Below are 19,926 nucleotides of genomic sequence, written 5' to 3'. Positions count from 1 at the left end.
GCATCATCACGGCTCACAATACTTCGAGCAATGGGATAAAGCAGCTCAAAATATAACAGCGCAATTACTCAAAGACTACGAAGGTAAGTAATGACCACCAGAGCCATATACGGTGCTCTCATGAATGGATTACATTTCATCTTTCGGTGCAGGGTAGGCTGCCATGGCTGGGATACAGAGTGGAGCCTAACGACGGCCAGCCGCTGGAATGCCGATCGTCTAGATTCGTCCCAGCGCGGCACAGGGGCGTTTTATCCCGGAGTCCCGGTGGGCAGACGAGACACCCCGGGAACGGTTTCGCTGCCTGCCTTTGGGGAGGAGAATGCCCTGTTGGTGCGGGCGTTGGACCGCAAGCCCCTTTGGAGCCGCTCGCAAGCCCTTGGCTAGGCGCAGCGGAAACGTGGGCGGAATTGGTTCCAAGAAGAAGGTTTCTTTGCCCTTGGGTAGCCGCGAATTTGGAGAAAAAGTTGGAGAAGAATGGATGGGGCCGTCATGAAGCTACAAGGTTTGATGCGAATGATGGGAAATGCCGACCCCATCATTTGTGATGCTCTTTCTTATCTGCATGGCCTCCACGGGAGAGCTGTGCTTCCCCCCCCCCGCATGAACGGGCCCTCAGAAAATTGTGATTTTGGAGAGATTGACGTGTTGACTCTAAGCCGCGTGAATTGAAAGCGGTGACACGGAACAAACGGAGGGCTTTGTTTTGTGTCTCTGGCAGTGGTTGCTGGTGGGTGTATTGGTTGAAAACGGTCACGCGCGTGCGGCCCAGCCAGCCACTAGCGTGATGGATGATTTTGATGACGAACTACGCGGTGCTAGGCTACCTCTTGCAAGAACATCGCTGACATTGGCATCAGGAAAAAAATCACAGAAACAGGTGCTTCAAATATTCATTAAAATATGTGAAGCACAAGGTGCACGGGCTATATTTCGTATTGCTGGCTGTCACACACCGACACTGTCCGTAGTTGGCTGCATATCAAACATGACATGCACGGCTCTTGTCCGTAACTAGCCGCAGCCAATCGATAAAGGGCCAAGGCTGTGCCGCAGACAGCCGGCGCAAGCCAGCCCACTTTCGGCGCGCCGCCCACCTTGGGGTCTCACGTCCGCCTTTACGACGAACAACAGGACGTGGTGGCACTCGAACAGTTCCGGATGATGTGCGCAGCAAGTAATTGCGAGACACTGGATTGGAGGATGCTGCCTGCTTCCGGGGCCGATGATGCGCAAGGGGCGTGCCCCCTCACCTCACACCCCAAAGGCTACCTATGCAGTGAGTGTCTCTCTTTGCGCTTCCCCACCAACGCCGAGTCTCGTCTACTCCAACGCCCGCGCCGCCCGCCACTCCGCCGCCCCCGGCGTCCGTCGTCGTCACATTGTATGCGGCCATGTCTTTCGGGACCTAGACTAGTAAATAAGGATTTTTTTCTCTGAACTGGCTGCTACCCGCGATTCCCTTTTAGTGTGCTCGTGCCCTCCTCTCCCCGTCTCCCCAAACCTTTTCTCTCTTTTTACTTCACACTCTCATCCTGCTTTACTGTCGTCTCAGCCGTAGTCAAACGTGATTGTAAGACAGCCACGACTCTCGTTTACAATGGCGCTCGATCTCGCCCACCTTCAGATGTGGCTGGCCCTCTTCGTCGGCGGAGGTGCCCTCTATGTATGTTTACGCTGTGATTTGCTTCTTGTGTGATCCCACAAAGTTGGGGTCAACGAGAAGCTTCAACCATTTTCATCGTGGCCGTCGCTAATGTGCCGGTTGTCCACAGGCCGTCGGCATCATCGTCTACAGAGTCTTCTTCCACCCGCTGGCCAAGTATCCCGGCCCTTTCCTGGCCAAGATTACCGATGCCTACCAGCTCTACCACGCCTACAAGGGTGATCGCCATCTCGAGTTTTGGCGCATGCACGAGCGATACGGTATGCTGAGCTATGCCTCGTCATGAGACGCAATCGTGAAAGTTAACACCCCCCCCCAGGCAAGGTCGTCCGCTTCGGCCCCAACAGCGTCTCCTTCAACTCCAACACCGCCCTCAAGGAAATCTACGGCTTCCGCTCCAACGTCCGCAAGGCCGAGTTCTACGACGCCTTTGTCCACCCCGCCGCCAACACCCACAACACCCGCGACAAGGACGTCCACGCCCGCAAGCGCCGCGTCCTCTCCCACGCCTTTGCCGAGGGCGCCATGAAGGAGATGCAGCGCTACATTCTCGGCAACGTCCGCACCTTTTGCGAGCAAATTGGCGTCCGCGACGGCGCTGCCGACGCCAAGGGCTGGTCCGCCCCCCGCAACATGGCCGACTGGTGCAACTACCTGGCCATGGACATTCTCGGCGACCTGAGCTTCGGCAAGGCTTTCCACATGCTCGAGCGCCCCGACAACCGCTTCGCTCTGGAGCTCGTCGAGGCTGCCACCACCAGACATCTCATTGTAAGTGGGAACTCTGAAAACGCAACCTTGCCTGCAGACAATGCAGACAATGTACAACTCCAACTAACACATTTTGCTCTCCTAGTGCGGCACCATGCCCATCGTCGACAAGCTCAAGGTCGACCGCGTCCTCTTCCCCAAGCTGGCCGCCGGTCGTGCCCGCTACATGGCCTACAGCAAGGGCCAGCTCAGCGAGCGCACCAAGCTCGGCGAGGAGACGGATCGCCGCGACTTCTTCTACTACCTCCTCAAGGCCCGCGACCCCGAAACCGGCCAGGGCTTCAGCACGCCCGAGCTCTGGGGTGAGTCCAACCTCCTCATCATTGCCGGGTCCGACACCACCTCGACCGCCATGGCCGCCACCCTCTTCTACCTCGTGCGCAACCCGCACGCGCTGCAAAAGGTCACCGAGGAGATCCGCGGCCGCTTCAACAACGTCGAGGAGATTGTCCACGGCCCGGGCCTCGGCGGCTGCACCTACCTGCGCGCCTGCGTCGACGAGGCCATGCGCCTGTCACCCTCGGTCGGCGGCATCCTGCCCCGCGAGATCCTCGCCGGCGGCATGACCATTGACGGCCACACGCTGCCCGCCGGCACCGTCGTCGGCGTCCCCCACTACACCGTCCACCACAACGAGGCCTACTTCCCCGGCGCCTACACCTACGTGCCCGAGCGCTGGCTCGCCGGCAGCAAGAACAGCGCGCTCGGCCGCGAGACCACCCAGGACGACGTCTCCCTCGCCTCGTCCGCCTTTTGCCCCTTTAGCGTCGGCCCCCGCGGCTGCATCGGCAAGGGCCTCGCCTACGTCGAGATGACCACCACCCTGGCCCGTACCATTTACACCTACGACATGCGCAAGGCCGTCGGCGTCGAGGACCCCAGCGAGGGCCGCGCCGGCAACGAATGGGGCCGCCACCGCCCCAGCGAGTTCCAGCTGGTTGATACCTTTACCAGCGCCAAGAAGGGACCCATCGTTGAGTTTAAGAAGGTGGACGAGGAGTAGAAGATTTGAATGAGGAAGTAAAAAACAAATTGAAGCGCCTGGACAGAAACCGATCTAGCGTCATGAGCGGGCTTGGAAGGGAATGAGCTTTAACGCGATGGAAACCAGCTCTACGCATGATTATGAGATAAAACGTAAATGTACATAAAAAAAAATGAAGAAAATCACCAACATTAATAATTGACCACACTGAAATTCACCTCATCGTCATCCAAGTGTGACTGTGTGAGTTGACGTGATGGACTGCGGATAGCCGGTGGCCGAAGCATGGCCCCACCGCGTGAAGCCCCAGCTTTTTCGCGTTGGGACTCGATCGCAGCTCTTTTTTCTGGTAGAACATTGCCAAACGCCTTGCACGTCTTTGCATTTCCCACAACCTCCAACGTGCAGCGCATTGAGTCTCAAGACGGAAGGCCGTACTTCCGATACAGGAGCAGCGCATTTGTCTAATTTTACGCGAGTATCGAAGCAATCTTTGGGACCGACCTCTTCTCTCAATTATGCAGTGCTGAATACCCCCACAAACGAAACCGACCCCTTCCGCCTAATCGAATGCGAAAACTCCCACTCGCCCTTCTTGACCATCAACCTGCGCCGCACCAACGATGACTCTGTGCAAATTCTTTCAGCAGGGCACTTGCAGATTTGGAAGTACGTCAGAATGCCTTCTTGCGGGCCGCCGCACACCGGCCTTAGACCTTTCGAACCTCGGCGTCGAAGGCGTGCATATCGTGTCACGAAAACGGAGCGCTAACTTCTGCCATTCAAACCTGAATAGATTCTTGCAGATTCGAGCATTCTACCGGAGGCGGTGCGCAGTCCTCGAATCGGTTCGGCGCCCTCGGCGGCGGCGGCGGTGGCAATGGCTCCCAGTTCCAACGCGACTTAGGTATGGAACCCATGACGAATGCTCTTCTTTTGTTTCGACCTTGGACCGCTCAGCTCACACCCCTTGTTTCTCTCGCAGATAAATACTACATCAAGCTCGATGCCTTGGAGGCCGATCTGACGACCGAAACCCCGACATGGATCCTCTCTGCCTACGCTCCGGGCCGCGAGGCTCCCGACCAGCTCTTTGGCGGGCCCATGCGTGAGCAGAGCTTCGAGGAGATGCGGTTACACTACATGAAGGGAAAGGCAGAAGGCAACGAACAAAAAGCGGTATGCACAACCACACCCCACACACCCGCCTTTCCCCCCTCCCAGGATCTTGCAAATGCAGAGAGAGAGCGAGGCTAACTTTCGGGCCGACAGCTTGCTGAAGCTGGAGAGCTGTATCAAAATGCCCAGGCGCAGATGCAGGCTGCAGCGCGCAATGTCAGCGAAGCTGCCAAGTATGTCATTGATGGTGAGAATCGACACCCGAACCGGACCGACGTCTGCCAGCAGGGCACGCAGGGAGCGCCCTTTGGCGAGTTTCTGGTTGGCAGACGACCCAAGTCGATAGCGCCGGAGCAGCCTGCAGCCGCGAATCCCTTTGGCTCGAATAGCAACACCGCTGCTGCTGCTGCTGCTGCTCCTGCCAACCCGTTTGCTTCGAATAGCAGCACGACCAACGCGTCGTCGCCCTTTGGGGCCGCAGTGGCGGCCAACGCAACGCCCACGACGAGTGCCTTTGGACAAGCTTCTGCGCTGGGCCAAAAGCCCAACCCGTTCGGCGCGCCCGCCTTTGGGCAACCAGCCCAACCCGCCGCGGGGTTCGGACAGCCGTCGCAACCATCTGCTTTCGGCCAACCAGCACCACCATCACAGCCGTCAGCTTTTGGGCAGTCGGCACAGCCAACGCAGCCATCGGCTTTTGGGCAGCCCTCGCAACCGACGTCTTCTGCCTTTGGACAGCCGTCGGCCCTGGGCGCAAAGCCGAGCCCCTTTGGCGCTCCCGCCTTTGGGCAATCTGCGCAGCCTGCCACTGGTGGGCCCCAGCCCTCTGCCTTTGGCCAGCCAAGTCAACTCGGTGCAAAGCCGAATCCGTTTGGAGGAAACGCCAACGCAGGACCGAGTCCTTTTGCTGCTGCGTCTAACGCTTCCGAGAAGCCGGCGAATCCCTTTGGAGGAAATAGCAATGCCGGTCCAAGCGCTTTTGCTACTACATCCAACACTACCGAGAAGCCGGCGAATCCTTTTGGAGGGAACAGCAATGCCGGCCCGAGCCCTTTTGCTACGGCGTCGAGTAGCAATGCTCAACCAGCGAATCCCTTCGGTGCACCTTCAACAAACAACCAGGCAAACCAGCCTGCCCCAAGTCCGTTCGCAAGCCAGACACCGGCCCAAAACAAGACTGCGAGCCCCTTTGGGCAGCCAGCTGCCGCACCCAGCTCAAATCCCTTTGGCAGCGGGGGAGCTTCCACAACGCCAGCAGGGAACCCTTTTGCAACTGGAGGCCAGCAGACAGGTGGCGGCGGAGCGGCACCAAACCCTTTTGCAGCAGCGCAGCCCAATACGCAGGCACCTTCGAATCCCTTTGGCAGCGCTCGAGCCAAGCCAGCCCAGCCTGCGGCACCAGCTGGTAACCCTTACCCGCCTGGAAGCTCCAAACAGCATCCTGCTGCGGAGAGCTACATAAATAAGAATATGGATGGGACACTGGCGGCTTTCAAAGGCAAGGCCGTTACGTACAATGAGGATAGCCCTGGTATTCGTGCCTTTGACGGCACATGGACGCGCATCTGGTTCCCCAACGGCGCGCCCAACTACTACAAGGACACGGAGCTGCCCTTGGACAAGTATGATGACAAGACCAAGGCGCAGTGGCAGCAATTTGAGCAAACCGGGCAGTTTGCCGATGGGTTGATGCCCTCGTTGCCTCCACCGCGCGAGTGTACAACATGGGATTTCTAGGTTGGAGCAGAGACGATGTGCATATACAGCGGCGTTTTTGTATTTGATTTGGGTGGACGATTGAACTTTTTTTTGGGTATCTGTATAATTAAGCAGACGTATATATATGTATGTACCGTGGTAACCGGAGGAAGACCAACGGTGTTGCATGACTTTTCACTCTGGGTATACACATTCACAGTGCAGCATTCAAGTCTTTTTTGTGGCGAGGGAGAGCAGAATTTTAACTCTTTTTTATTAATCTTGTCCCTTGTGAGAGCCGAGACGGCTGTGCCCTGTTTCAGACAACAGTCGTCCGTCCCAGCTCCAGCTCCAGCTGGTCTAAAGCCACCTACCGCTTAAGCGGCAATGGTGACCTCGACCTCGACGCCGGCGTCAATGTTGACAATGATCTGCTTGACGACCTCGGTGGGGGCGTTGAGGTCGATGAGGCGCTTGTGGATGCGCATCTCGAAGCGGTCCCAGGTCTTGGAGCCCTCACCGCAAGGGGTCTTGCGGGTGGTGATCTTGAGCGTCTTGGTGGGCAGGCGGACGGGGCCCTTGGCGCGGAGGTCCTTGTTCTTGGCGCGGTCGATGATTTCGGTGCAGACCTTCTCGAGGACCTGGACCTTGCGCGAGGTCAGGGTGATGCGGATCTTGTGGCTCTTCTGCGAATGTTGTCAGTAAAAAAAAGGGTTCCCACGCTGTCAGGCAAGCGAAGCGAGGAGAGAGAAAAACGTACGGGAGCCTCGCCGACATCCTTGTCAGTCTTGTTGTAGGACATTTTGATTGATTTTGGGGGGGAATTTGACTTCACGACTCGAACGTTGTGTTTCGGCAAAGTGATGAAGTTGAAGAAGGGAAAAAAGTCAAGATCCGGAGAGCGGCTTCGCTTGGGACAAGTTTTTGGTGGGGGAATTGCGAAAATGCGCACTGGTTGTGCGATGGGCTAACCCTATTCAGGTTAGAGTGGTGCTTTTAAGAGGATGTGGTTGGTGGAGAGCGGCTGCTGGGGTCCAAAAAAAAAGGTACGTATGTCTTTTTGCGCAACCGACGTGCATCGAGGTGATCAGAGACGCGAAAGGTTGCCAACGCTTTGCGAGGTGGAAAAGTACATATAATTAAATCCTAATAAGTATTTATTATTCATCAATTACCCGAGGATTGGAGGCACAGTCCAAGTTTCCGGTCATCTGCTGAGGAAACCTTTGCACTGCATTGGCCTATTTTCGTGCAGCGAAATCCTGCGTGCCGCCGACGACATAACTTGAGACTGAGGCTGGAGCAGATATCATAACTGCCAAAGAAATCTGTGATTAAGTTTGAAATTCTGTTCCCGCAACTGTTTTTCTTGAATGTTAAGGCTCGTGGTATTTGGGTGTAAAACCTAGCGACTTGGTAATAGTACCACCACTACGACTTCTAATGAATACTCGGATAACTTATTAGTGTCTTGTAAGCAAATTAGCAAGCATGCTTTCCAAACACCATCTCCCTTCTACTTCTCAGTAATTATAGCAGGGAAGTGACTCATATAAATCTCAATACGTGCATGGAAAGGCGACATGTGCCCAGTGCTCATACGTTCAACCAAACTCATAAAGCTCACGAGCAAAGAAACAGAGACGGCAGATTTGAAGACCAACCGACTAGCTTCATAATCGCCATCTCATGTTTTTATATTTGCTTGCGCGGGTTTGCTTCACTGTGGCAAAGACTGTCGCAGACTCACGTTCAACAACGCACGGCACGGGCCACCCCACTTACTTTAGCTGGCTGCTGGGCCTGGAGCTTCAAGCTTGACCCTCTTTGTAGGTATGAATCATCCGGCGATTCAATGACAGCCTCAACAAGGCAGCGCACAAAACCGATAGACGAGCCATGGAGACGCGACTTCAACCTTGAAAAAGTTCTATATTCTCTCCAAACTCGCAATAGCCCCCAACACCGCGGCAGAAACGACTCTGGACGCCTCTCGACTCTCACCTCGAAAATACCCCTCCATCCCGCCAAACCATGGCCAAGTTGCCGTCACTGGCAGCCTACCCCCCGGCCGCATGGCGTCACAAGCTCACACCAGCGGAATGGGCATCGTTACAAAATGCCTGGGTGGCATTGCTGCAAGCTCACATCAGCTCTTCGGCATCTGAACTGGCCAAGGCTCTCTCAGAAGAGGACTCGTCTCTCACTCGCTTTCTCACCACATTTGCGCAGGAAGCGGCCTCGCAAGACGCATCACATCCGCCGTCGCCAGCCCTGCTGAAAGCAATATTGCAATTGACGGCACAGTCGTCGTCATCAAAACCTACCTCCGACCTGGACACGTTTGACTATCTGGCCAACCTCGCCAAGATCTATCCAAAGAAACTTTCAGCGCCTGTGCTCTCACAAGCTCTGGCGTCACCACACGCAGCTGCCATTGAGTCGTCATTGACCACGCTGAAAAAGTCGCTCATCTCGATCCTAGACGCTGGAATTCGGGGTGATCTCAAATCCGCCGAGGCGAGCCTGGCAAAGCTCAACCCGCTACTGCATGCCTCTCCGCACGTCTGCACGCTCTTTCTCGCCGGCGACGACTTTCTCGACAGTCTCATTGCGGGCTACAAGGTCATGAACCCGCCCCTGCGGAAAGTCATCATCGCAACGCTATACCTGTGCCTGGTCGGGCTCGTCGAGGTCACGCCCCCCAAGTGGTCCATGCTGAGCGACGAGCTCTTCTCGCTCAAGTCGGCGGCCGACCAGCACAAGCAGGGGCCGCTCAACGCCAACGACTCGCTGGTGCCGGAGCTGGTCACGTCCACGCCGCTCCTCAAGGTGCTGCTGGCGAGGGCGGAAGCCGATGGCGCGGCGACGCCGAACCTGAAGAAGCGCATCACGGCCCTGGAGGCATTCAAGAAGGGCGCCATGGTGCGGCCAAAGAGGCTGGTACGCCGCAAGGTGGACAAGGGCAAAAGCGCGCAGACGAGCGAGGATGCAGACGCCGAGGTGCACATTCATCGCATGAGCCAGATTACGCAAGTGCAAGACTTGTTCCCAGACCTCGGCGCCGGATTCGTCGCCAAGTGTCTGGACGAGTACAACGAAGATGTTGAGCAGGTTGTTGCCAACCTTCTCAGCGAGTCGTTGCCACCACACCTTGCTACCGCGGATCGTAGCGAAGGCTTGTACGTTTCATACAAAAGCAGAATGTTCCACGTTTCGTGACTTACAGATTCTAGATCCCAATCCCACCAGCAACCACCGCCGGACATGGCACCGCACTCTACACCGCCGCAGCTACCCACCCGGCGCAACATCTACGACGACGACGACCTCGACCGTCTCGCCGTCGACACCTCCAAGCTCTCCTTTGGCAAGCGGCCCGAGCGGACCGCCGACCAGCTGCTCCGGGACCGCACCTCGGCGCCCGGCAAGGCCGCCATCCTCTCCGCCCTCGCCGCCTTTGACTCCGACGACGACGAGCGCGACGACACATACGACGCCGACGACGTGGGCGGCACCGTCGACGCCTCGGCGAACCAGGAAGCTGACGGCGCGCACGACGCCAACGAGGAGGCGCTGTTCCGGGCGTTCCAGTCGGACGCCCGCACCTTTGACCGCGACGCCGCGACGCGCCGTTCCTCGGCCGCGCGCGCCAAGCTCCGTGAGGACACGGGCATGCCCGACGAGGCCATCGAGGGCTGGGCGCTCATGCTCACCCGCAACGCCGGCCAGATGCGCCGCCTCGAGGCCAAGTATGCCTTTAGCGGCCAGCAGCGCGAGCTCGGCCGCACGTCCTGGCGCGACTCGGGCGCAGAGGACAGCGATGCCGGCGGCGCTGCTGCCAACAGAGGCGGCAGAGGAAGAGGCGGCGGCCCAGCACGTGGCAGAGGAGGTGGCGGTGGTGGTAGAGGACGCGGCGGCGGGAGCGTGGCGGGGGCAGCGGGCGACAAGGGCACGGAGAGCGCACGGAAGAACAAGGAGGCGAACAAGGGCTCGCGAGCGAACCATAACCGCAAGGCTGGCCATGCCAAGAAGATGGCGCGTGGAGGTTTTCCTGGTTGAAGAGGATCAACAAGGGTGCACGAGCTTTGTTGGCTGCCTTTTCTGGGGTTTTATACATACTAGAACACTTGGCATGTGCGGATGGAGTCACTTGCTGGAAAATGTTATTTTTGTTTTAGCATAAACGGGAGCGGGAAGATTCAGATGCATATTTGTAAGAAGAGCATGAGCGAAGAAGTGCAAAGCATGATATTCAAAAAGATGATGTAGGAAAAAAGACTTGTGTCCTGTGGATGTTCTAATGTAAGAATCAAGAATCAACTTGAGTTTGGTGAGTAGCCTGCTGTAGAAAAAAAAAAACACAAGAGCCGTAAGAATCCGTAAATGTTTGGATCATCATGTCTGTAATACGTCAAATGTCCTGCTGAACGCCGTGGACCCGGGCCTGGTTACCCCCCCATTCGTCTCCGTTTCTTATGCTCTGAGGAATGCTGGTAGCTTTGTCAGTTCCATTGTCCAGTTGCCGTGACACGTCAACGGAAAATCTCTCGACTTACTCGCATCAATCTGCTTGAGCTGCGGCAGCGCCAGGCGGACCTTGTTCCTGTACAGCGCGGGCGCGCGGAGCTGCAGCGGGTTGCCCTCAAAGTACACCGTCGTCAGCGCCTCCTTGTCTCTGAGCTCGCGCTCGACGTCGGCAAAGTCCATGAGGAGGTTGTAGCTGGCCCAGACCTCCTCGAGCTTGGTCAGCGGGCCGAGGCCCTTGAGGCTGTCAATCTTGTTGTGCGAAATGTCAATCGTCGAGAGGTTCACGTTGGCCTCGAGCCCCTCGAGCGAGGCGAGCATATTGTGCGAAATGTACAGCTCCTCGAGCTGCGGCACCTCGCGCAGCGGGCGCAGGTCCTGGATGCGGTTCGACTGGATGCTGAGGAGGCGCAGGTGCGTCAGGCCGCCGAGGTTCTTGAGCTCGGTGATTTTGTTCTTGGCGAGCCACAGCTGCTCGATGCTCTTCATGGTGTCGAGGTTCTTGATCTCGCGGATGCGGTTGGAGCCGAGCTCGAGCGACGTCACCTTGTCGAGGCCGTCGAGGTTCTCAATCTCCTTGATCTTGTTGGCGACAAAGTACAGCGTCTTGAGGTCCTTGAGGTGGTTGACGTGCTTGATGTGCTTGATCTTGTTGAAGCTGAGGTCGAGGTTGGTCAGCTTGGTCAGCTTGTCGATGCCGCGAATGTGCGCTATCAGGTTGTCGTAGAGGTCGAGGTCCTCGAGCGTGTCGCCGAGCGTGTCGAGGCCCTCGATCTGCTGGATGTTGTTCTGTCGGAGGCAGATGGACGCGACCTTTTGGAAGCGCTCGAGGCGCAAGCGCTCCATGGAGCTAACGCGCGAATGGATAACGTTGATCGACTCGGTGTCGGGGTCTTCATTGGCTAGCAAATCTATGTGGAAAAGAAGTGTGTCAGTCAGTGGGCGGCGGTTGGCGGCGGAGGTGCTCGCGTGCTCTGCCTCGACGCGCATGTGCAAAGGAAAAGACTCACCTTCATCGGCGGCGATTTCTTCGCCAGGCAGTACGTTCTCGTCGTCCGAGTATTCCGGGTCGGACACGGCTTCGGGGTTGGTCAAGATGGCCGACTTTGGCATGCGCAGCTTGCCGTCCCAGCCGTTGGCGTTTGTCAGGCTGCCGCTGGCGTGATGAGGTTCGGCGTCGGCCTCGATGGTGACGTGCGCCGGTGGCTGCTCTTCGCTCGTTGAACCGGGAGACATGATGTGTATTCTTCTGCGCACTCTGGAGTATGACGGGGCCGGTAGAGTGTAGGAGGCAACTTTTGTAACTGCGATGTTGCCTCTTTACTCTGGAGTATCGATAAAAGATGGCGGGGCAATTTGTTAGGCAGAGACGCTAAAGCGGCTTGTGACCAATGACGACCCCCGTGAAAGATGATTGCATTTGTGAGATGCGAAGCCAGTAAAATAAGTGAAAAATCCAGAAATGTAGTTTGGAGCGAATAATTTCTAAAAGGTCATGGCTATCAGTGGCATGAAGCTGCAGGCTGTATACAGTGCCTGAGCTTCTACGAGAGCTGGCAGCCATAGTACGCATAAATTACAGCGGGGTTGGCCACCCCAGGGCCCTGAATTCGCGACAGCAGTTGAGTCCAAGCTACCTCCATCACTGCTTGACGTCACCCCTAGCGCATCCCGCATCAAATTACCGTGCTCAATGATCATTCCGGAGACATCACGCACATGATGCGCTGATAGAGCTACTGTCTCGTCCAAGATGGCCTCGCGCCGGGTGGCTTGGCCCATGGCGCGACATTGCGCGGCCAGGAGGCATCGGCCATTCTTTGCGTCTCCAAAGCTTGAGCTCGCGCTGCGGCCCATGGAGCTGCATTTCCACCGGAACTTGCATATTGCGCCGGCGGTGATGCCTCCAATCATCTTTACGGGGCTATTCATAACTCTTTGGTGCTGGAAATGCACCATGTTGATTGTGTTTCAAAACACCATCATCTACAACCCATTTCTGCCACCAGATGCTCGCCGCTTGGAAATAGCAGACTATGCGAGCCAATGCCGCGGAGTGACCTGGAGACGGGAGATGATCAAGTCGCTGGACGGCACACCAATTGCACTGTGTATCAGCAATGAAGCTTCGGAAAGGCCAAGCCCATCTGTGACGCCAGTGTACATTCTGTATTTTCAAGGTGCGTGTAGCTGCGGTGCAGCAAGAAGCGAGCGTGACTAACATGGTTTTTTCAGGCAATGCTTCATCGTTGCCCCCACGACTGCCCGAATTATCTTCGATTCTCCGTCGAGTTCGAGACGCCGACCAAAGTGCAAGCTATACCATTATCGGCGTGAGCTATCGAGGCTTCTGGAAGTCACACGATCGGCCGTCCGAGAGAGGCATCAACCTGGATATAGAGGCCTCATTGCAATGGGTCACGCAATTGCACAAAAGTAGACATACGGACTCACAGCGTGACCCTGTTGTACTGCTCTGGGGCCAGAGCATAGGATGCGGCTTCGCCTCCAATCTAGCCGCGAATACGATGGACGATGCAAATCTTGCGATACGCGGCTTGGTGCTCGAGACACCATTCACCAATACGAGGGCCATGCTCCAGGCGCTGTATCCCCAGAAGTGGCTGCCTTATCGGTATTTGTGGCCATTTCTGCGCAATCAGCTGGACACGTGGAAGAATCTAGAGACGGTGGCACAAAAGGCAAAGCGGCAGCCGATGCCAGTGTACATTGTCGAGGCCGGGAGTGACGAGCTGGTGCCGCAAAATCACGGCGAGCTGCTGGCCGGACGCTGCGAGGCGCTCGGCTTGCCTGTGCGGCGATATACCGTGCGCAGAGCGCTTCACAACGATGTGTCGATACGGCAGGCTGGCAAGCAGGCCATTGCGGAATACATACGATCCGCTGTAGCGGCCGCACAGGTACGGTGATACTCTGTAGGTAGGGAGCCAATTACAATGGCCAGAGACGAGTTATGGCAGCGGGCGTGATCAGGGACAACTTTGTTTCCTTGTTGCGTCCTCCGCCACTTTGCCGAACCGCAGGGGGGAGAGACTCACAGCCGAAGAAGGGCGGCGGCTGGCCGTGGGCGTCGCAAACGGGAAAAGCAAATAGCATTTAATCTATCATGGGCCCACCGGAGCCAGAAAGCATAGACCATTCTGTGCGGGGAGGGGGAAGGTTGAGCGAAGAAACACCGAACCTCGGGAGTCCTTTGCTAACGGGCGTGTGAATGACATGGGACCTACGAGGTGTTGCTCGCCACTGGCTAGGCGGTTTCCCACGAAAAGAAAACCAATTGAGCACTGCGGAGGCTTAATTGACAGCAATCCGATTTGTTTTTATTCTTTAACCTGCAGATTTCGAAGCAAACGGCCCGACAATTCGGGGCGCTAATCACGAGTGACCTGCACGGTGGAGGACGTCTGCCTGACGATGCTCCTGGCTCTTCACACCAGGCAAAAACCTGGACAGTACTCCACACAGCCCACGTAACAATGCGGCGAGCCGTGAATAAAAAGCTGAGACTGGGGTGTTGGGTGTGTGTGAATCCTCCCCCCCGCTCCAGCGAGGTGGTATGCGATCCATAGACAGGGGGTAGTAAGTGGTGTCGACGCCGTCGTCTTGTAGTTAGTCGGTCGTACCATCGAGACAATAGGCCGGCCAGCTGGATGTGCTCGGCGTGAATGTAGGCAGCAGGCCGCGCAGTGACGCGCAACAGGCCAACGCATCGGGCCAAAAACCCCATGGATTGACTACAAATGTGTAAAATCATGGGGAAACACATCTCACAAGCACAGCATGCGTGGCCGATTCGTAAGGCTCTGTACAAGCCGGCATGCACCAATAAGGTGGGCAGTGTGCCTTATTGTTATGCAAGCCGTCTCTTGGCTTGCATACAGAGGACCAGCCCAGAGGCAACGGCAAGGCAGCATCATTTTAATGACCATCCCAAAAGAAATCCAAAACCCAGCCACCCCTATTTATTTTTCTTCTTCTGGGATAGATGACTCGAAACCTGCCAGGGTGCCAAACCTCACGCCGCCCGGCTCGCCGTCCCCGGCCTGGTAAAGTAGCACACGTGATTACGTGACAGTATCCCGTCGCAGCCAAAGCCACTTAACGCGGTCAGAGCGCGACCCTCGGCTGGCACTATCACCACTTTTTCCTCTCTGCCTACCTTGCTTCCCTGGTTGGCTTGCCTTTTTTCTTGCTACAGGGGGGTGTCGCCGTAACATAGGCAGCCCACACACACACATGCACACTGCTTATCTGGGTAGTGAAGCGTCGCTCAGTATGATTATAAAATGCCTGGGCGCCCGCCTGTAATCTAGCTGCTTCCGCCCCTTCTTGGTTTTATTGCAGCGTCTTTGGTGTTTCGAAACGGTAAGTCTGTCGACAATAAGAAACCCAGCGACGATTTTCTCCTTCAAAAAAAATACAACCTGCTATAATCACCTTGGCATAAAGGACCATCGCCGCTGTGATTTGCACTCCTCGCTCCTCAGGCGATACTTGTTTCCCGCCTTTGCTGCCTGGCTGCCACGATTACGAAAGCCATTCATAACCAGCACTTTAATCATTGTTTCCCCCCTCTGAAGATATATAATCCATCGACTTTTCATCCCCTCATCATCACTTCACATACCAAAAAAAAACATGTTCTCCTCCAGGCGTGCCGAGTCCACCACCAGGAGCTTCTCCAAAGGTCACAAGGTCTCCAAGTCGAGCACCTCCTTTCGCGAGAGCAGCGGTGTCTCCAAGAAACGCCACGAGTCGTCGTCTCGCCACCGTCGCCCTACCACAGCTTCCACGGCTGGAACCGTCGATACTTCCATGACCAAGTAAGTTGCCTTTATTCTCGACAGGCCTCCCCTTCTCCCTTTGGCTCTTTCCATCTCCCACCCACCAACTTACACAACATGTCCGCACAGTGGCATCACCTCCAGCGTCGTCACCCTCGTCGTCGGCGCCGAGCAGCGCCTCTTTGCCGCCCACGAGGACGTCCTCTGTGCCAGTCCCTTTTTCGCGCAGACGCTGCGCACCACGTACATGGACCCGGCGGCCAAGCGCATCGCGCTCCCCGACGAGGAGCCCGAGATCTTCAGCTCCATCCTCGAGTACCTCTACAAGGGCGACTACTTCCCGCGCCTCGCGCACAACAAGCGCCGCAACTCGTGGGAGATTCAGGCCCCGGCGAGCGACGAGGAGCAGGCGCGCGTCGAGAGCACCGTCTACCACCGCAGCTTCGACGGCGACCTGCTCAAGGACACGGTCATTTACTGCGCCGCCGAGCGTTACGGGCTGTCAGAGCTCAAGAAGATTGCTCTCCGCAAGCAAGGACTTCGTACGTTTTTTTTTTTTTGGGCTTGTCTACAAGTTTTTTTTTAGTTTCTAACATGAATCCTCTTGGTACAGAATCTGGCATCCAGTGCAGCACCATTTTGACGTCGGCTCGCTACGCATACGCCAACACGCCCGACACAGACTCCAAGCTGCGCGCTCACTACCTCGCTCTCATCATCCGCTCCCGCAACACCTTCAAGCGCAGCGGGACCATGCAGCTGGAGATGCACAACGGCGGCACGCCCCTCTTCTTTGACCTCTTTGTCGCTCTCTGCAATCACGTTGACGACATTGCATCGGGGCAGTAAGTCTTACTACTCGCTCGGCCAAGGAAAAAAGCACCCGCTGACACTGCTGAAAAGGAACACACCCAAGTCTAATCGATTCTTCTCCTAATATTCTCCCTCAACACTTACATCTCTACCACGCACTCCTCTTGCTTGATCATGGGTTGAGCAGAAACCCTGAACACTCGCGCAGAAGATATCATTTCATGGCGTTCTGGCGTTTCGTTTTTCTTCTACTTCTTTTCCTCTCGCAATGGCGTTCTCTTCGAATCTCGGCTTTCCTTTTCATCGAAGCTACTCATTTTTTGTTTGGCGCATTTCCTTTCGCTACCCTTGTACAATTACTCTTCTCTGTCGTTCCGTGCTTTTGACATATCGCCCTGTTTTCATCCCTCCCCTTTTTTCTTCTCACATCCTGTCTTGCAAGCCAGAATCAGATTGTACGCTGTACATGTTCTACATGTTGGAAGACGTGATAAGGAACAGTTCTGTTTACTCACACGTCACGAAAAGAAAACAAACCACATCCGCCCAAAAAAAATTGGTCATCTTCTCACAATGGAGCTGTATTTTTATATCAAGAGACCTGTTTGCGGAAAGCAACCAGAAAGGAAAAATGAACCAAAGGTCTCGGTTTGGTGTTTTTATTAGATTTCTTTTGTCTGTTCTTCTTCTTCTACTTCTTCTTCTTCATGTACAGTACGACTGCAAGGAAAACAGCCAGCTCGGTACCAGCCTCTGTATCCTATTCTCAACGCTCGTTGCAGCGCCAATTAATTACGGCAATAATTCACTAAATGAAAATCTTCTGTTTTAAGATATGCGTGATGGGTAAACTAAGCACAAATGTGTAAAGTACAATAAGAGGGGAATGGGGGGTTGCATGGAGAGATGGAGGGGGCGTGCGAAATTCAAGTCGGGCGCACTTCCAACGCAATGCCGGATGCCTGGCGCAAATGCAGCAAGCCTCTTTTTTCCACAAGTACCCCCTCTAGATATGACTGTTTTAGTGACTCAGTCCATTAAAAGGTTAAACACAAAGAGCCTCGGCAAGCCCAAGGCGGAGTTTGTAGCCGGGCCAGACTGAAGCGCCAAGAGCAAGCACTCCCTCGCGATGCAACACATAGAACATACGATCGGCGATACTGCAGTGCTATCTTCACTACAGCGTCGCCGTGGAGTCACCGGGGATGCGTTTTCTCATGCATGGTTGCCTGGTGGCGGATGGCTCTCCCGTTGCCCACTCGCATGAGGAAGAACACAAGTGGTGGTGTCAAGTACTTTGTTATTTGTCTTTAGCAAAAGTAATTCGGACTTGCATCTCGAATTAAAAAAAGTAAAAAGCCACACGTACGGGACGTTCTGCTTTTCTTTCTGCACAGACATCGGAGCAACGACCGTGAGGCAACAACTGCGGTCGGCGTGCAAAAAGTTCACGCTTGGCGGATGGGGCCGCCAACCCAGTTGATCGGCCTAAAACATGAAACTGCAAGGCCTCCCTGATCTAGTCTGTTTTAAACATGCACTTTTGCCTCCTCCGTGAAAGTGTGCAAGCCTATATCCCTGTTCCCGGGAAGGCACCCTTCTTCGACAGCACCACAATGCCGCGCTCGCGCGCAATGTAGCCCTTCATTAGGTCCTGACGAGGAATATTGTTAGCCGGTGACTCATGGTAGGGGCGTGTGAGGAGAAAAAAGTGATAGAGTGCTGATGCTGTGACGTGGTGCGCATGTGTTGGCCTCGGGCGTCCTTAGGCGCTGTAGCCGCCTTTCTGACGTGGCTGCCCCTCCCGCCGCGCACGTCTTATTACAAGACGCCGCAGCAGCCCACAGGAGGCCGTAAAGAGTTGCGCATGTGATGTGATTTATGCAATAATGAAGCTCACCTTGTATATCATGTTGGCCAATAAGCATTCGACCTCGTCCGTATCGATGCTGTCGCCACCGCTGCCCATACTAATGGCAGCCTGGAACTCTGCGACAGGAACTCGCGTGCGGCGGACCTGTGTCGTTTCGCCTTCTTTGGGCTCGTCGAAGCCGCCCGCTATGAAGACTTTGCGAAGCAAGTTGCGCAGGGCAATATCGCGCCCGCGTTCAAGGGTAAGATATATGCGGCGTTTGACAAATTGATCCTCTCCGCTTTGTAGAGCCTTGTCAAAGTTGCGCAGGTCGCCGCTTCGAATGCATTTGGCGAGGGGCAAAAACAGCTCTTGTAAGCGTGGGTAAGGCTCCAGCAGCTTCTTGGTGGGGAGGACATGGCTGGTAAGGAGCCGACAAGGGATGAGATATGTGAGAATGCGCCTGCAACAGTCAGTCAGAGGTCGGCCACCTACAATGTGGTGGACTTACTCAGAGTTCGGTCGGGCGTCTTTTTGGCAAAGATCCCAGGCTTCAACAAGATACTTTTCAGCCTGCCTTTGGTTAGCTTAGCCCCTTGCGTCAAATTGTACCTGCTCACTTCTGTATAATTTTCTTCCAGGAAGAATAGTACTCCCTCGTAGTATTTGAAAGTGACTCGCTGCGACTTGGGAAACGATTCTAGAGGCGGCATGTCTCCCTTTTGGTTGTAGACTGCCAGCGTCTTGAGGATTGTTCTTGACAATGAGGCGGAATTGAGCTTGAAGTACGTTTTGAACAACAAGTTGATGATGTAGTATATCCCCCACTTTCTTGATTCTTGCAATGGCGCCCTGGTTCAACGTCAGCATGAGAAAAAATGCAGACAAAAAAAAAACCGCAGTTGTACCTATCATTGAGACAAAGTGTGAAGATTCTTTTCAGATGCTGTTCACAGTCGCGCAGCTGAGCCTGTTTATCTGCTTCAGGGTCAAAGTCGTCCTGCATAAGGGCGGCTGATCCCGTCGGCAATACTCCAGACTGCTTGCTGCGCTCTGCGTCAGACTTGATGGCGAAGAGCCGTAGGTACTTGCCAACCATGTACAGAGTCGGGATTGTCCATGCTTCAAAGCCGTAATTGTTGTACCCGCGAATGAGCATGGACGTCAAGTCTTTCCATGCCTCATACACCTTCGTCCATGTTGACTAAAAGTACCGATTAATACACTTTCCACGTCAAGGTCCCTGGTCACTTACTCTTCCCTCCTCGCCGGCGACAATTTCACCAACAGCGTGCCAGTAAGCAGCGTAGACCTCCACCCAGCCATTCACCTCTTCATGGTCGAGCTTGACTTTTCGTGCCGTCTTGGTCTTGATGAAGTGTTTCAAATCGCCTTTGATGCTGTGAGAGTTTGTGCTTTGCAGTATTTGCCGGAGTCTATTGGGCTGTGCAGGCGGCGGAACTGGTGACAGCGTCTGAGCTAGGATGTAGCCATGCTGTAGGGAGTGAGCCTGGGCAAACTCCTCAAACAGCTCGTTCATGGCTGCGGTTGGGTATCGTGTGAACGGTGCAGTTGGGTCAGATTCTGCTTCATGAGATGAATGTCAGATTGGCTTTAGCCAAATAAAGCCCCAATATATCCCAGCATGAGGCAGCAGATGCTAGTGAGATAGGTATCGTCTGCCGTTGTC

The 19,926-nt window shown here is 55.2% G+C and overlaps 8 protein-coding genes across 8 annotated transcripts; 5 read left to right on the top strand and 3 right to left on the bottom strand.

Moving 5' to 3' along the window:
* Window positions 1-1,627: 1,627 nt before the first annotated feature.
* LMH87_005428 (uncharacterized protein) lies at window positions 1,628-3,440 on the top strand (the record flags this gene model as incomplete). Its single annotated transcript, XM_056203147.1, has 4 exons — window positions 1,628-1,666; window positions 1,776-1,926; window positions 1,986-2,437; window positions 2,523-3,440. 4 exons carry the CDS (start codon window positions 1,628-1,630, stop codon window positions 3,438-3,440), a joined length of 1,560 nt encoding a protein of 519 aa, XP_056058634.1.
* Window positions 3,441-4,045: 605 nt separating this feature from the next.
* Window positions 4,046-6,278, top strand: LMH87_005427 (uncharacterized protein; the record flags this gene model as incomplete). The annotated part of the gene is made up of 4 exons (XM_056203146.1): window positions 4,046-4,091; window positions 4,219-4,329; window positions 4,408-4,601; window positions 4,695-6,278. 4 exons carry the CDS (start codon window positions 4,046-4,048, stop codon window positions 6,276-6,278), a joined length of 1,935 nt encoding a protein of 644 aa, XP_056058633.1.
* Window positions 6,279-6,616: 338 nt separating this feature from the next.
* On the bottom strand, window positions 6,617-7,041 carry LMH87_005426 (uncharacterized protein; the record flags this gene model as incomplete). Its single annotated transcript, XM_056203145.1, has 2 exons — window positions 6,617-6,925; window positions 7,000-7,041. 2 exons carry the CDS (start codon window positions 7,039-7,041, stop codon window positions 6,617-6,619), a joined length of 351 nt encoding a protein of 116 aa, XP_056058632.1.
* Window positions 7,042-8,273: 1,232 nt separating this feature from the next.
* Window positions 8,274-10,301, top strand: LMH87_005425 (uncharacterized protein; the record flags this gene model as incomplete). Its single annotated transcript, XM_056203144.1, has 2 exons — window positions 8,274-9,421; window positions 9,476-10,301. 2 exons carry the CDS (start codon window positions 8,274-8,276, stop codon window positions 10,299-10,301), a joined length of 1,974 nt encoding a protein of 657 aa, XP_056058631.1.
* A 414-nt stretch (window positions 10,302-10,715) lies between these two features.
* Window positions 10,716-12,002, bottom strand: LMH87_005424 (uncharacterized protein; the record flags this gene model as incomplete). The annotated part of the gene is made up of 3 exons (XM_056203143.1): window positions 10,716-10,732; window positions 10,799-11,677; window positions 11,777-12,002. The coding sequence occupies 3 exons, from the start codon at window positions 12,000-12,002 to the stop codon at window positions 10,716-10,718; spliced, it is 1,122 nt and encodes a 373-aa protein (XP_056058630.1).
* A 664-nt stretch (window positions 12,003-12,666) lies between these two features.
* On the top strand, window positions 12,667-13,696 carry LMH87_005423 (uncharacterized protein; the record flags this gene model as incomplete). The annotated part of the gene is made up of 2 exons (XM_056203141.1): window positions 12,667-12,946; window positions 13,002-13,696. The coding sequence occupies 2 exons, from the start codon at window positions 12,667-12,669 to the stop codon at window positions 13,694-13,696; spliced, it is 975 nt and encodes a 324-aa protein (XP_056058629.1).
* Window positions 13,697-15,425: 1,729 nt separating this feature from the next.
* Window positions 15,426-16,508, top strand: LMH87_005422 (uncharacterized protein; the record flags this gene model as incomplete). Its single annotated transcript, XM_056203140.1, has 4 exons — window positions 15,426-15,610; window positions 15,701-16,113; window positions 16,185-16,416; window positions 16,475-16,508. 4 exons carry the CDS (start codon window positions 15,426-15,428, stop codon window positions 16,506-16,508), a joined length of 864 nt encoding a protein of 287 aa, XP_056058628.1.
* Window positions 16,509-17,954: 1,446 nt separating this feature from the next.
* LMH87_005421 (uncharacterized protein) lies at window positions 17,955-19,776 on the bottom strand (the record flags this gene model as incomplete). Its single annotated transcript, XM_056203139.1, has 6 exons — window positions 17,955-18,038; window positions 18,285-18,699; window positions 18,748-18,809; window positions 18,857-19,088; window positions 19,145-19,440; window positions 19,492-19,776. 6 exons carry the CDS (start codon window positions 19,774-19,776, stop codon window positions 17,955-17,957), a joined length of 1,374 nt encoding a protein of 457 aa, XP_056058627.1.
* Between the last annotated feature and the right edge of the window lie 150 nt (window positions 19,777-19,926).

This window comes from Akanthomyces muscarius, chromosome 1 (assembly GCF_028009165.1).
Source record: "Akanthomyces muscarius strain Ve6 chromosome 1, whole genome shotgun sequence".
Lineage (NCBI taxonomy): Eukaryota > Fungi > Ascomycota > Sordariomycetes > Hypocreales > Cordycipitaceae > Akanthomyces > Akanthomyces muscarius.
This window is presented reverse-complemented; position numbering and strand designations above follow the sequence as displayed.